Genomic DNA, 15,775 nt, shown 5'->3' with positions numbered 1-15,775 from the left:
TTGGGATATTTATATTCAGGCTGTTAAAAACTAGCGAGCATGCCCGGGTGTCTTAATCAAAAAAAAGTTCATTCTGTAAATTTAATTTAGAGAAATTTCAAAGTCAAGCCCAAGTAGGTGGAGAAAGCGGAATTCAGCCGGGTTTTACTTTCACAGCTCCAAACCTTGCTGTCTTCTGTCAACGATACGTCAAATCAGTCTCGGTGACTTACATTGGCAGCGTTCCAAAAATGGCAACTAGTGAAAGTTCAATCTACTCGCACACTTACTGGGAACTGACCTTCCAAACGTTTTAATTATTAGATCGAGTTATGTTATAAAATATAAACGAATAGTTAAATCATACCTGGCCTTTTATCAACAGCACTGTCACTAGCTGTATTCCACGCCATTAATCGTGGTCTGCTCCCTTTTTTTGGTTTGTGAATCGTTCGGTTAGTAAATAGTTAATAAGATTAAACAAAGTTTAAATATTGCATATTGTATTTAGATGGAGTATCGCTGGAACTCACAGACGGTAACATTAAACAGATCTGCAGAGGGCCTGGAATTGGGTTCCTGTGAAACAATTCACTACATATCGTTATGATCTGTTAAAATACATCTTTTAAAATTGGCATATCTTTCTGTGATTTTGCCCCACCCCCATCCCCCGCACCCCCCCCCCCCCCGCCATCCACATCATATGCTTAGGTTTGACTTGAAATATAACAACGAGCAGTAAATCTATTGTTGGTTTCCATTACGAATATGGTGAGGTGAAGGATCCAGAGAGCGAGTGCGGAGGTCAGGACTCATGTGATAAGGATCGTACCAGGCTGCAGTCCCGTGAACCCAATCCCTGGAGCCACACGGTCGCATGGCACGGGCCAGTTAAATAAACATTAGCATGGTGACAAGCCTGTCATAGATGGGTTAAAGATAAAGCGCATTTGGAGCTATGTTTTTTTTTAAGAAATGGTTTGTTAAAATAGAAAAATGTTCCCATCGTATTAAAGTCTGTCCCCTTACAAAAAGCGATTAATTATTACTGAGAAATAATTATACTTTAAACAAATATTAAGTATACCAGTGGCGATAAAATGTAGATTTTTTTTAAAGCGCCAATTCAGAAACCACTGGCGCGAGTAGTATTAAGGTAGTTTTTTTAAGAACAATATTAATAATGTAGAAATCTCCAAGGCAAACTTCACTACCTTTCCTGCTTTCTGTGCAGTCCAACAGATTATCTCATGGGATGAGAGTCTTTATATTTAGCCTGCATGTCATTTATTCTAATATAAAGATAAAAGGGGGAAGATAAGCTATCAAAATAATTACTAATTTAGTAACAATGAAATGTCACTAACGTAAATTCACCTACTTTAAAACGAAATGATCTTTTATGACATAGCAAGTGTGATTATGGAAGAACTGTAATGATCCGCCCTATGCAGTCCGAAGAACGACAAAAAATATATTAAAAGGTACTTAATAAACTTCCCAATTTCAGGCAGCAAATACCTTAATCTCTGGTGTAGTATCACTGAGGACATTTGCTGAGAAACAGAAGATGGCAAAGAGATCGCCAACAAGTACAAGGAAGCGTCCTTTAAAACAGTATACCCATTTTATTAGATGCATTTACGATCAGTGCAATCTTTTGAATCAACTGGCATTAAAAGGAAATAGTGGACATCACTAAGTGAACAGACTCGGTAAGAGCAGATGATCATTATTCTGAATGTTAATATATGGTTATCGCGCAAAAAGGAGTGGTGAAAACAAGGTAGGATCCTGGTCATATTTATAAATCCGGTGCCTCTAATAATCCAGCTGGGTGTACATCAAGCAAATGGAAATCAATGCCAAACATTCAAACCTATAATACAAAAACATTCACTCCTAAAAGAGATTTTTAAACAAGTCTGTATGATTTCACGTGTCAAACAATGTATTTACATATTTGCAATTTACAAGTAGGAAGTTGGAAGCATGATCTATCCTCGACTTCCTTTCGCAACAATATAACTTACTCTTTTCTTCTGAAAATTTCCTTTACCTCATGGTAATCCTGTTGGGGGAGGGGGAGTAAAATTATGTTCATATTTATAGCACAATTTGCGACGGAGATGCTGGGGTACTTTGTGCAGGTGAGACGCTTTGCTTTGACACTGCAGTACTTAAGGGGGCGAGCCCCGATCTGATGACAGTGGCCTTGTGATCGGGACAGTCGGTCACCTCAATGTCTTTCTCATTAACGTCAGTCGATTCGGAGTCACTTTTCTCACTTTCACTCTGGTTCTCCCTCACACGGTGTTCTCCCTCCAGAGAGGCTGGCTGTTCCAGTTGCTCCTTCTCCTTCTCCTTCTGCGCCTGAGCTTCCTTCGAGTGCCTCCACTTCATCCGCCTGTTCTGAAACCATACTTTCACCTAGTGGGTGGGGGAGTGGGGGGTGGTGGGGGGGGGGGAGAAAAAAGTTCTCCAATTAGATTTTAGAAAGGCACTAATTTTAAAGAGGCCGATCCTTCCCTGCCTGCCTAGAGGTTCACAAAGGGCCATTTTTCAGCTCCATTAATTCACGCACGTATCCGCGTTACAAAGTGCGGCCCTGGTTTAGCACAAGTTACCACTTCCTCTATACTAAGAGCTTTACAACTCCATAAAGCAGTGTGGTCACCGTTTTAACAGTTTCAGAGGAGCCACGTTGCACCTTCCTTCATATGAAAGATACCACATTCTATTAATAATCAAAGTGTGTGCATTAAATAGAGGCCAAGAGCCCGTGGGAATCCAGTGTCAAATCGGATACTTTCTGCATCTGCTGCACTGGACATTTTAACGCTGCCTACTTTTGAACCTTCATCCTTCAACTGGTTTTACGATTAGTGTTGTAACGAATTCTAATACAATTTTAGCACTTCGAGATCGCCACTGTGCTTATAGATTGTGCAGACAGGGTTATATTAAAGCATCCGATGTTTTAAGCACTAACCTGTGCATCAGTCAATCCCAGCATCGCCGCGAGCTGCTTCCGGTCAGGTTTAGTCACATACTTCTGGATCTCGAATCTTTTCTCAAGACCCTTTCTCTGCAGATTAGAGAAGACAGCTCGGGACCAGGAGCGTTTCCTTTTGTATGTCTGAGGCATGGTGTCTTTCGTTAGAACAGCATAAGGCCCTGCTAGTTAAAATAAAAAGTAGCATTAGTGTTAATGTTGCGAGAACTTCTGCCATTTTATTCGAGCACAAAATTAGCAAATTTGCTCATAGTGTGATGTCTAATCTTATTTAAATTTTACTAAAGGTCAATAATTTTAAGCAACGCGCCGCTGTTGCTATTTTTCCGGGGTTCGGAGCTGTGGTGTCCACTCGGGTTTGCTTCTTGCAGTTTGACAGTTCCACTAGTATAAGCTGCAAAAGCGCGGCACCCGGTTTAACTCCATGTGCCCTTATATCCTTGTTAACTTCATCGGCTCCCATCATATTCTTGAGCTGAATTATAAATATTATAAAACTGTTTTAATCATTGCCGTCCATATGCAGGATAGAAATATGGAATTATTAGTTTGTTAGGTTTTTTAAATTATAAAATTAGACTTAATAAATGGGTTGTGAATAGGATACTGAAAATAATTGCAAGTTTACACCGTGTATTGTATTGCGTTTACCTTACGTAGCATAATTATTTCCGAGATTAAATGTGCGTTTAGTACTGAGCTGTGGAGTGATCGCCTTCCAATATTGAAATATTGTAACGAGCACGTCTGGTGCAGATTTTTTTTTCTGTGGCGAAAATTGGCGAATTAAGACTATTAACCTGGAAAAGAATCCTGATAATGGTGCTGGGACGAGGATCTGGAGTTCAAAACTGAGGGAGGCTCACCAAGTCCAGGGTCCAGGGCCGCAAAGAACTGGCTGGCGGAACTCTGCACAGAGAGGTGGATTCCAGACTGCCGACTTGTCCCCATTAGGGAGGTCAGATCTGCAATGGTAAATGGGCATGTTAGCGTGTTGCTGGCTTTTAAAATCCGTCTCAAGTTCAGTTTCTTCAATTCTCGAAACAATGACCAGCCTCAATATCAATTTATGCTAAGTCACATAATCCGAAACGTACAAAAAGTTAGCAAGTGAGGAAAGCGAGACTTGTATTTACAGAAACCGGAGAGAAACGCACTCCCTGGCAAAGACAAAACCCCCAGACTGTCATTGTGCAATCTGACTGAATCCCGTTACTTGAGTTCTTACTTCCCAAACGATCCACCCTACCCCCTTACACAGACACAAATAAAATGCTGAAGTACAGACTAAAAGCGGTACTGTAACCGGCCCGAGAGCAACCCACGATTTCCCATCAATTTCCCAAGCAATTGTTGCTGACTTTAAATTTGTAAAATGAGAGTGTCACTTTGCCAAGACATTGTTTCAACAGTGTTATTGATGTTGGAAGTGAAAACGGCTGGCTTGTGCCTGGCTTGTCTTACCTCGTAAACTACTGCAGTCTTTGATTTTAAAGTCAAAGTCTGTGGATAGAATGCGGTCAATGCCGAACTTGAGATCTTTGCTGGAGGGCGCGGGAAGCTGCTGCATCGAGGCGGCAGCGAGGTGAATCCGAGCCGATGAAGAAGTGCAGATGGCGGGGGAGAGATGGTAGGGAGAGGCCGGGGAAAGTCTCTGAGTGAAGCCGCCGATGTGCTCCGGGGCCATGGGCGTGGGACGCAGAGGGGAGCCGGCGTTCTGCATGGCGTGTGGTCCGCTCAGATGAGCCACAGCGGCTGATGATCCCGGCAGAGGCGGCGGGGCGGCCGGCATGTTCTCGGTGTCGCTCAGATGCAGGATGTCCGCGATACAAAAGGAAGGTTTCTTCACCGAATCCAAAAAGCCATTCGAGCAGTAAGCAGACCAGAGGCTGAAATTACTGGCGTAATATGGAGCTAGTCCTGTGGTGTACATTGTGCAATCCTCCCTCGGTTTGCTCTTTTTGGAAATAACAATTAGGATGTAAATGTGAGAGATACGATCTAAAATAGACTTCTTTAGAGGGGGAGGAAAACTTGACTTTGCGAACTAAAAAAACTTTCCTAAAACTCATCTGCACATTTGGCAGAGAGTTCAAGTAGGCTTGGGAAGAAGTTGCCACTGTTCAACTATGATTGGCTCCCCGTTCTCCCAGTGCACCCAATGGCAGTGAGACCGTTGGAGCTCTGACTCCACCTCCTGCACTGCAGCTGCAACTGAGGAAGTCCATCAGACTTAAAGCTGTAATTCACTGGCAGCAACATTATTTTAAGACATTTTTGACACAAACAACTGCAACAATTGAAGTCATAAGTCGGTGGCTGTAATCAACTTTTTCAATAAGTCCCCATAATCAAGAATTATGAGGTGAACACACCAACATTTCCCGTCCATTGTTGATTCTTTTAATATAATGCCTGAATATTGTTAAGATTTGTTTTGAGCGCAAATACAGAGGCAACTGTTGTAGACTTGTGTGTCTTTAACGAATCTAGGAATAAGCCAACAATGTAAATACTCAAATGAAACTGTTTAAAGTTAATTATATTGATGTCAAGGTGTTATTTTTGTTTGCACTTTATAATTGATAACTGCATCAGATCTTTTTCAACATGATAACGAAATAGTTTTATGTTTAAAGTAATCTAACATATGATGATTTGGGCGTGGTACCAGAGGGCACCCAGTGCCTGTGGACCCGTATCCCAGCAAACAGCTGGAGAGGAGGGGAAGAGAAGAAATTGTTAAGAAAATATTGTCACGTTAGTAAGGCACAAATCACACTTCAACCTGAAATATTAACTTGTAGAGCCTTGGGTGCAATTGCTTATTTAGTGGTGTACTAGAAAGCAGCGTAATAAAGACATGTGTTACCGTAAATGCATATGCATGTGTAACCTCTATTTTAAAAACAGCTCCACTCTGAGAGTACGTCTAACCTCCCTAACTCACAATGCAGCAAATTTGCATTTAACCCTAACCTCCTACAATTGGCTTTATAACAATAGCGTATTGTTTAAAAGAACGTAATTGCCCTGGATCTATCTGTAACCCTCACCTTAACCCCTACTATTGGTTTAATGACAATACCTATTGCAAATGAGTTATTATCATGGCTCTCTGTAACAAAGGCAAGTATCGTGCTTTCTGTGTACTCAGTACATTCTTAATTATTTGTTTAAACTGGAAATATATAAAGACTTTTTTTTCCTGGACCAGTCTTCAGAGTGGAGGAAACGCCGAGCTCTATTAAGTTCACGTCGTTGATAGCCATCCTGTTTTGATGTGCTTAAACGCGAAGTAAATGAGCGGATATGCCTGTTAGATTTTCTTAAAATAGAAGCCGTTTAGTATTTTAGGATACAGCAGAAATCCTTATTTCTTCCGGAGAAAAAACTCTATAATGACTGGTAGAACTTCCGTTTTCAATATTTGTGCAACTTTATCTCGTCTCGCAAGTTGCACTTGTGACGCAAATCCGCTCCGGTAGATGAAAAGTGCCACAGAAAGAAGGGGAAGAAATCTGACGGGACCGACTTCAGTCCTCCCTCCAAATAAAAGAGAACTCCACTTTCAGCGCTGTTCCTTGTAGTTCTGCTGACCCTAAATTTGCTATAGAATAAAATAACCAAAGACACCAGAAGTAAACCTCAGTACTCCAGGAAAAAACAACAATCCGCTTTTAATAAAAAGTGAACCAATTTGACTCCCGGGGGAAGGGCAATTTTAACTTCACTTCTCGGTATCTTAAATTGCATTTTATTTTCACGTGGATAAAGCATTATTAATTAAAACTGCCTCTCAGTTCAAAAGTCAATCCATTAAAATGGTTAGAAGATACTTTGGTTTTCAATTTGCTTGGAATTCATTGGTAAAATCCAATTCTTATCTAATATCTGTAACTCTGATACAGTAGAAATAAAGCAAGGGGGTGAGTAGGTGGCGATGTACCTTCTGTCAGTTGTAGTGGTCCAATTCTCATATCTAGTTCGGTGCAGTACTGCACGCAATAGGATTTTATTCCCAAGCTCCTATTATCTTAAATGTTGGAACACAATTAGTATAAGAAATTGTTTATTTTATATACATGTCATTCTAATTTATGATGATAACCCGGGATCGTTTTTGTTGGAGCAGTACATAATAATTCCTATTGTTTGGTTTCTTTAAGAATGATTAGCCCCGGAAGACTCTCTTTGGCCCGCAGTACATTTAGAATATTCCAATGACACTTTTCCGGGACACAAATAGCGAAATGAATCTCTGTGCTCAATCAGACAGACATAACAATATGGGGAAGAGGATGGAGAAATGGCTCAGCGGGCACTGAGCTACACAGTTGTTTCAGGTGCTACAGAGCTGTAAAAGGAAATATTTTAGTCATTTAGAGATCGTTATGACAGACAAGGGACTATTCTATAAAAAGATAGACATTACAGATATATATTTTATTACCTGGGTTTTGGAGGTGGCTGCTACTTATTTGTAAGAAAAATCTGCTCGATAAATATTGTTACAATAGCACATTTGTTTCCGACAGAAATCAGAATCAGATTGTGTCCGCCTACCTCTCTCTATAACTGACTACCTGTCTATCCTACCATTTACATCTGGCGGCGTGCCTGACTATCATCCATCTATATTTCTTTCCATCTATTCATATTTGTCTATCTATTCTTCTATCTATTTTGTTATGTATCTATCTGGTCTTCCCAATTTTTCTGAAGATAACTTTTCTTTGTCTCTTGTAAGATACTAATTATTGGGAATATTTAAAGAGAAGATCAAATAGTCGAGATCTGTAACCCTCCTTAAGTTGTATCAGCACTGATAATATTCTTTAAGAAATGCACATTTACACGCCAGTTAACAATTAAATCAGTTCCAGTATATATATATCATCATCATAGGCAGTCCCTCGGAGTCGAGGATAACTTGCTTCCACACTAGAAATGAGTTCTCAGGTGACTGAAGAGTCCAATGCGGGACCTACAGTCTCTGTCACAGGTGGGGCAAATGGTGATTGAAGGAACTGGTGGATGGGGTGCCTTGGTTACCACACGCTCCTTCCGCTGTTGAAGCTTGGCTTCAGCTTGCTCTTGGCGAAGTGACTCGAGGTGTTCAGCACCTTCCCAGATGCTTTTCCTCCACTTTGGGCGGTCTTGGGCCAGGGATTCCCAGGTGTTGGTGGGGATGTTACATTTTTTCAAGGTGGCTTTTGAGAGTGACCTTGAAGCGTTTCCTCTGCCCACCTGGGGCTCGCTTGCCGTGTCGGAGATCCAAGTAGAGCGCTTGTTTTGAGAGTCTAGTCTCAGGCATGCAGGCGATGTGGCCCGTCCAGAGGAGGTGATCGAGCGTGGTCAGTGCTTTGATGCTGGGGATATTGGCTGGAACGAGGACACTGACATTGGTGCGCCTATCCTGCCAATGGATTTGCGGGATCTTGCGGAGGCTGCGTTGGTGGTACTTCTCCAGTGTTTTGAGGTGCCTGCTGTACATAGTCCATATCTCTGAGCCATATAGGAGGGTGGGTATCACCACTGCTCTATAGACCATGAGCTTGGTGCCGGGTTTGAGGCCCTGGTCTTCAGACACTCTCTTCCTCAGGCGACTGAAGGCTGCGCTGGCACACTGATGGCGGTGTTGGACCTCGTCGTCGATGTCTGCCATATATAACACCACAAATGATCGGAAACATATTTTCGGTTAAACTTTTGCACAGTGCTTATATTCACATAATAGAAGAAAATGTTTGTTTTTGAACATGTAAAGTGTATGGCAACGAATTTTAGGAAAGTCTGTCAGTTATTTCCCTTGCGATACAGAATGTAATACAGCTGCCATCGGCTTTAGTAGTGATGTGAAAGTGAGCTGTGCTGATCGTTTTTGCAAATGGCTGGGTGTTTCCACTACTGCCGCCCTCCTGGCGATCAGCAGGAGGAAGATAAGGAGGCAGGGGAATCAGCTGCCTGACTTACAGTTGCGCATTGCCACCTATCGGCCGGCGGTGGCCGCACAGTCCGAATCGCTCCATCATTGCAGAACCTGCACGGGCTCAGTGCCCCCTGCGCAACATTTGGGACTCATCTGTTGGCCAATCATTAAGCAAATAAGGTAGTAGTGATTTTTAACTTTCAGGAGAAAACCACATTTCTTTTTAAACCATTTACTGCTGGGTAAACTTTTTGCAGCGTTGCAATTTACCGATTGAACCGTCTTTCCCAGGTTACTAATGGAGCGCCTCTTGATAATCCATCTCCCAAAAATATGGTTAGGCAATATGCTTCATGAATGCTAACCAATGTAATGTATGCTCCCCTATGGAATTTGTAAATGTTTTATATATTAATACACCATGCTCTCAGGTGCCAAATTTTCAACGAAATCATTTGAGTGGAAAGGAAGTGGGAGCGAATAAACTTACAGGAGGCGGTATTCGAAATCATTCTTTAAGTTGTTATACTGAGCACACAGATAACTATCGGAGTAGGACTTAAATGTAAGTGTTATTTAGTGTTGTTTCAAATTTAACATTTATTTCTAAGAGACTCTGAGGGGAAGTGGCAGGCGGCACGAGTTCTTGCCTTTCCTACTTTATACTGAATTTTGTGTTGGTTGTACAAGTGATCAAATGGACAGAAACGAAATATAGAACGCCGGTCTTCTAACCATCAACAATAACCGTCCTGGTATTCACATTCGGGTTTTAAAGGTCTCGGTGAAATTACTTTTTTGGAAGCTCAGCTAGTCTGACAGGATTAACCCGAAGCATGGGCTCTGAAATGGGCAACTGTGTTGCTCAATGTTGCAATGAGCTCCCTGTTGATACAGAGATCGAAAAATCTCGGAGGTCTACTAAACACTCATGTGAGTGTGAATATTTTCAGAGGTTGGTTGCACAGCTCACTCGTGTTCACGCTCCGATTCGTATTACAGTCTCCCGCGTAAGCAGGGGTAGGGCCTGTGTCTTAAAGTGTAATGTCGTTTTTCATTAATTCAAAGTTTAAAAAAAAGAACAAATCCCCTACGCGTTTCTCTCTGCATCAACTGCAAACGGTTCGCAGAATCCTGCTTTCTGCAGACTGTACATTACACACTGGTGACGGGCCAATAATTTCCAATGTGAATTCTTGTAAGACGAAATGCTTTCTCCCCCCTTCCGATTTGGTAAGTATCCCTCTTTCCAATCCAAATTACATGCAATTTGTGATAATTTCATATACGGTTGCTATGGTGCTTTGTGACTCTCTCCTTGTGTAGAGATTTGTAGGTGAGCCTCCTGTGAAATTAAAGCCTTTTGCACCTTGCCGTACACGAGCATATGTTCAGTGCCTGACAGCTGCGAGGCCATCCATCAAATCGCCGCAGGGCACTAAAATAATCGGAGGCGCCTTTCAAGACATCCAGATTTTACAGAGTGTTTCTATTAAGTGAGTAAGATGTGTTATTGGCTTAACAGAGCGCTGCATGCTGGAGTGTGTCTTCTACTAAATGGGAACTCATCAAATGTAGTGTGTGTGTATACATTCGTCTTCCAGGCTCCCAAACTGAGCTTTGCATGCTGGGGGCCGCAAAAAATGAAATGTATCCTTATATATGTATTGTATTTATATATACCGCTAAATTATTTATCAGAAAATTGGACATAAGCTGCCCCTAATTTTCTGTGCCTTAAAGTTAATTTTCTATTATGCGATCCCCCATGTGTGTAACTCCGCATCTGCACAGCGTATGAGGGAAATATACCCCATTTAATTTTAATTACGTTTTATAGTATCCCTGTCATTTACTGTAAAACACGCACTGCTTATGCAGCATCCTGCCAAGCTCATTCAAATTTGCCACATGAATTTTATTCACGTCTTGATTCCATCACCCTTCAAAGTGTCGAAGTAAAGTTAAGGTAAGGCAATCATTTCATGCTGGTTGTTTCTGATCTGGAGCCAGAAATTTACAAGCACATGCCAAGCAGCAAACTCTCCTCACAAACAACAATTAACATCAACTTGATCCCAGTATCTCCAACTTGTAGGACGGAGACGTTGTGGACTTCATGGGACAGGCCTGGTTAAACAGAGGCTTACTTCAGCAGCAAAATAACAGTGTGCATTAAATGGCAGCCCGTTTCACACTCCGTGCAATGTTCTTCTCCATTAAAAAGAAAATCAGGCGGGGTGTAAAACAAGCTGTCAATTTTCTATTACCTGTTTTGCACTACTGTCAATGTCGAATTACACCTCCTTGGACGTTTCAGCCTGGAAAGTAGTGGTCTGAGAGGCGATTTTATAGAAGTAAATGGTATGGAAAAGGATATAAGAACATAAGAAATAGGAACAGGAGTAGGCCATATGGCCCCTCGAGCCTGCTCCACCATTTAATAAGATCATGGCTGATCTGATCATGGACTCAGCTCCACCTCCCTGCCTACTCCCCATAACCCCTTATCCGGAACGCTACTTTAAATTAAGCAATGTGAATACGACAAGGGAATATACGTTCAAACTAGTCAAAGGAACTGTTAAGACTGATATCAGGAGGTTCTTCATGCAGAAAGTGATCAACACTTCGAATGGATTTTCAGGCAGCATGCCGGAGGTGGGAATCCTTTAATCAGTTCAGAAGTAATTAGATGCAGCAATGGGGGCAGTGTAGGATGCATGTGTAAAGTTGGGCTGAATAGCCTTCCTCATCAGTAAGTATCATGTGTTACCAAGAGCAACACCACAGGAGATCCACTTGTATGTTTTCGTTTAAAGGTGCATCATTGTCATAGAGCAGTGTTTCACAAATGTTTTTCACTTGTTTTCTGAACATGACAGGATGATGATGCTCATCATTGCATCCTGAAAACATCATTGTATCAGTTGCATATTACGCTATCATAATGAAAATGATGCGCGGCTCTTCTCCCTTCTCAAAGTGGTCACCATTCACTGAAAGATTTTTTGAAAGTTTACTGCAATGAGAATTGGGCAAAACTGTTGAAAACGTGTGCTATTTGTTTGGAAAATATTTAAGATTTTGCAGATAAGGTCAGCTTTCGTTGTGTGGTCATCATAGCTTTGACCCAGACATGCATACATAAGCTGATGCCAGAGTCGAGATGTGCGTAACCGCCCTCAGCATCAAGACAGCGTTCGATTGAGCATGGCACCAAGGTGCACCAGCAAAACTAAGGTAAATGGGCATCGAGGGGAAAACCCTCCAGTTGCTGGAGTTATATCTGAGACAAAAGGAGATGTTCATGTTTCTTGGAGGTCAATGGTCACAGCCCCAAGACATAGTTGCAGGAATTCCTCAGGGAAGCATCTTTGTCGATCTATCTTTAGCTGCTTCAACAATCTTTCCTCCATCATAAGATCAGTGGTGGGGCTGTTTGCTGATGATTTCGCAGTTCTCAGCTCTGTTAACATCTCCTCCAATAATAAAGCAGCTCGTGCCAGCCAAAGCAGAAGTTGAACAACATCTAGATTTGGGCTGATAAGTGGCAGGTAACATTTGCATCACATTATTATTTAAATGGAGAAAGATTGCAAAGTGCTGCAGTGCAGCGGGACCTGGGGGTACTTGTGTATGAAGCACAAAAGGATAGTATGCAAGTACAGCAATTGATTAGGAAGACCAATGGAATCTTGGCCTTTATTGCAAAGGGGATGGAGTATAAAAGCAGGGAAGTCTTGCGACAGTTATACAGAGTATTGGTGAGGCCACACCCGGAATACTGCGTGCAGTTTTGGTTTCCATATTTACGAAAGGATACACTTGCTTTGGAGGCAGTTGAGAGAAGGTTCACTAAGTTGATTCCGGAGAGGAGGGGGTTGACTTATGAGGAAAGGTTGAGTAGGTTGGGCCTCTACTCATTGGAATTCAGAAGAATGAGAGATGATCTTATCAAAACGTGTAAGATTATGAGGGGGCTTGACAAGGTGAATGCAGAGACGATGTTTCCACTGATAGGGGAGACTAGAACTAGAGGGCATAATCTTAAAATAAGGGGTTGTCCATTTAAAACTGAGATGAGGAACAATTTCTTCTCTCAGAGGGTTATAAATCTGTGGCATTCACTGCCTCAGAGAGCTGTGGAAGCTGGGACATTGAATACATTTAAGACAAATAGACAGTTTCTTAAACGGTAAGGGAATAAGGGGTTATGGGGAGTGGGCAGGGAAGTGGACCTGAGTCCATGATCAGATCAGCCATGATCGTATTAAATGGTGGAGCAGACTCGAGGGGCCGTATGGCCTACTCCTGCTCCTATTTCTTATGTTCTTATAAGTGCCAGATAATGACCATCTCTAACAAGAAAATCCTCCCCCCTCCCCCCCCCCTTCTCCGCAACATTCAATAGAACCATCAACACCAACTCTCCCACCATCAATATCCTGGAGGCCATCACTAACAAGAAGCTTAACTGGATCAGCCATAGCAACAAAGTGGCTACACGAGCAGGGTAGAGGATGGATACTTTACTACAGGTGGCCCGCCTCCTGACCACACAAAGCCTCTCCATCATCTGCAAGGCTCAATCTCGAAGGGTGATAAAATACTCATCACTTGCCTGCAGTGGTACAGCCACAACAACACTCAAGAAGCCCAACATCATCATGACACTTGATTAGAACACCTGTCACTGAACTCTATATCCACTTCCTAGTTCCCCTCTAAGTCACACACTATCCTGACTTAGACATATACTTAATCACTGTTGAGTCAGAATCCTGGGATTCTGCACCTAAACACTATTGTGGGAACACCAGTAACACAAAACTGCAGTGGTTCAAGAGAAGACCAACCACCTTCTCAGGTCAATTACCGATGGGCGTTAAAAATGCAGCCTCACCAATGTTGCCCATATCCCAAGAGTAAATAAATAAAACAAAACGTGTGTGCACCTACTAACAGCCAGGTTCAGAGTAGTGTAATAAAGGCTATGGAGCATGGTTCAGATATGATGGGTGGCATGAATAGATTTATAAAATAAGGAGTGAAAGAGAAAAATAAAATTAAAAGTTATTTAGAATAACAGAAAAGAGACAATGGGTTAATTCTGTTAAAGCTGTGAGTTTTTCTTGCTGCTTTCACCCCAAAGGGGAACGAGTGTTTCTGTCCATCTGTGAACACAATTACCAACATGATTCATAGGTTGGCGAGAGGCTCCTTTGGCCAAGTTTGATATCCATCCACGCTCTCCTATTATGTGAATGGTGTCTGGACAGAGTTTGGCATTTTTTCAGAAGTCAGAATGACCAGTTGTTTTTCTTTCTGTCTTTTTTCATCAACCGTTTCTTCAGAAATGTTGTTTTATGGAGTACAGGAAGAAGCAGCTCAGTGTTGAGCTTTTGACCAAGAAACCCGAGTTCTGAGTCTCAATAGACATCTGGAACTCGAATTCACCTGAGCTGGTGAGTTTGTTAACAGGAGTAGGGAAAATTAACTAGGGATCAGGCTCTTTCTGTACTCACATTCATCCAGGTAGGTTGACCAAGTTTCATCATTTATAGTGACCACAGAGATACCCATGAGCTGGATCCCCTTAATATATTGACTAATACAAATTAAGGTGAAATTAGGGAAATATGAACAAATAAAGTTTTGAAATAAATGTGATATTATAGTACAATATTCACGTTTTATCTTTCTGGACTGCAGTTTAGTTAACCCGACCAAGTTAGTAAACATACAGTAATGAATTACTATTTATTCACCAGTATTAAATATGTTCTGAATTATCAAATTGAGCTCCTGGTAACTGCCCCAACCCTGGGGGAAATGTTGTTTTTCTATCTGTCTGTGAGCACAATCACAAGTTTAATTCGTTGGAGCAAAGGAAGAATTTTATAGACTTACCTGATATCCAGTCATAGCAACCTCTTATTACAGCAATCCTGCACAGAGTTCAGCATTCTTCGAATGCCCTCTCTAGTTGCATATGGTTTTCACCTATCAAACAAGGTTACAGCTAAATCGAGATGTAGAGTAATGTTTTCAAGATGACAATTATTGTTGCCAAATAACTGCAACTTTCTACAGTTTGTAACATTCACATGTAACAAATCCCACAACCCCTTACAGTCTGGCCTTCCCAAGAGTTTTGGAAGATGTTTTACGATTGAACTTCTGAACATATGAGAATCCAACTTATATCATCTGTGTTCATGTTTGCAGTGATAATAAACATAAAAATAGATAGGAATACTTAGGATAAATATAATTATGCTCTCACTGATATGCTTTCCAACTTTAGCACGACATTATTCTAACTCGCTCAGCCCAGTGGAAACGGGGCATAACGGGGTTCAAATGGAAATGGTGGACTTACCGCCCTGTTCCTGCCCCACTGCCATTTTGCCTGGGGCTGGCTGATGCGCAGCCGAGATGCCCAGTTGAATCAAGCAGGAGCCTTCTTAATCTATACACATCGGGGTCCCGTGACATACATATGACCCAGATGCCATTTTAACTGCTTACATCGGTAGTGGGTAAAATGATGGAATCAATTATTAAGGATGTCATAGCAGTGCATTTGGAAAGAGGTGACATGATAGGTCCAAGTCAGCATGGATTTGTGAAAGGGAAATCATGCTTGACAAATCTTCTGGAATTTTTTGAGGATGTTTCCAGTAGAGTGGATAAGGGAGAACCAGTTGATGTGGTATATTTGGACTTTCAGAAGGCGTTCGACAAGGTCCCACACAAGAGATTGATGTGCAAAGTTAGAGCACATGGGATTGGGGGTAGTGTACTGACATGGATTGAGAACTGGTTGTCAGACAGGAAGC

At 41.8% G+C, this 15,775-nt stretch overlaps 1 protein-coding gene across 3 annotated transcripts; it reads right to left on the bottom strand.

The window, feature by feature from the left end:
* Positions 1 to 1,608: 1,608 nt before the first annotated feature.
* Positions 1,609 to 5,054, bottom strand: hlx1 (H2.0-like homeo box 1 (Drosophila)). 3 transcript variants are annotated; one of them, XM_070888715.1, is made up of 4 exons: positions 4,463 to 5,054; positions 3,799 to 3,963; positions 2,975 to 3,159; positions 1,609 to 2,412 (listed from the first exon to the last, which is right to left on the bottom strand). In XM_070888715.1, the coding sequence occupies exons 1-4, from the start codon at positions 4,929 to 4,931 to the stop codon at positions 2,089 to 2,091; spliced, it is 1,143 nt and encodes a 380-aa protein (XP_070744816.1). In that variant the 5' UTR covers positions 4,932 to 5,054; the 3' UTR covers positions 1,609 to 2,088. The 3 variants fall into 3 exon arrangements, with proteins under 3 accessions (XP_070744816.1, XP_070744817.1, XP_070744818.1); XM_070888716.1 differs by having other exon boundaries at positions 2,975 to 3,162; positions 3,865 to 3,963; XM_070888717.1 differs by having other exon boundaries at positions 3,865 to 3,963.
* Between the last annotated feature and the right edge of the window lie 10,721 nt (positions 5,055 to 15,775).

The sequence above is a fragment of the Pristiophorus japonicus genome, chromosome 9 (genome assembly GCF_044704955.1).
Source record: "Pristiophorus japonicus isolate sPriJap1 chromosome 9, sPriJap1.hap1, whole genome shotgun sequence".
In the NCBI taxonomy this organism is placed as follows: Eukaryota; Metazoa; Chordata; class Chondrichthyes; family Pristiophoridae; genus Pristiophorus; species Pristiophorus japonicus.
The sequence above is the reverse complement of the archived record's forward strand: the minus strand, read 5'-3'. Positions and strand labels throughout refer to the sequence as shown.

Bases quoted from the DNA above. Each gene is read 5' to 3' on its own strand.
- hlx1 (XM_070888715.1), bottom strand. From the start codon at position 4,931: ATGTACACCACAGGACTAGCTCCATATTACGCCAGTAATTTCAGCCTC. The intron at 3,964-4,462 runs GTAAGACAAGCC...TTACCATTGCAG, and splicing joins AGACTGCAGTAGTTTACGAG to ATCTGACCTCCCTAATGGGG. The intron at 2,413-2,974 runs GTTAGTGCTTAA...CCCACCCACTAG, and splicing joins TGGGATTGACTGATGCACAG to GTGAAAGTATGGTTTCAGAA.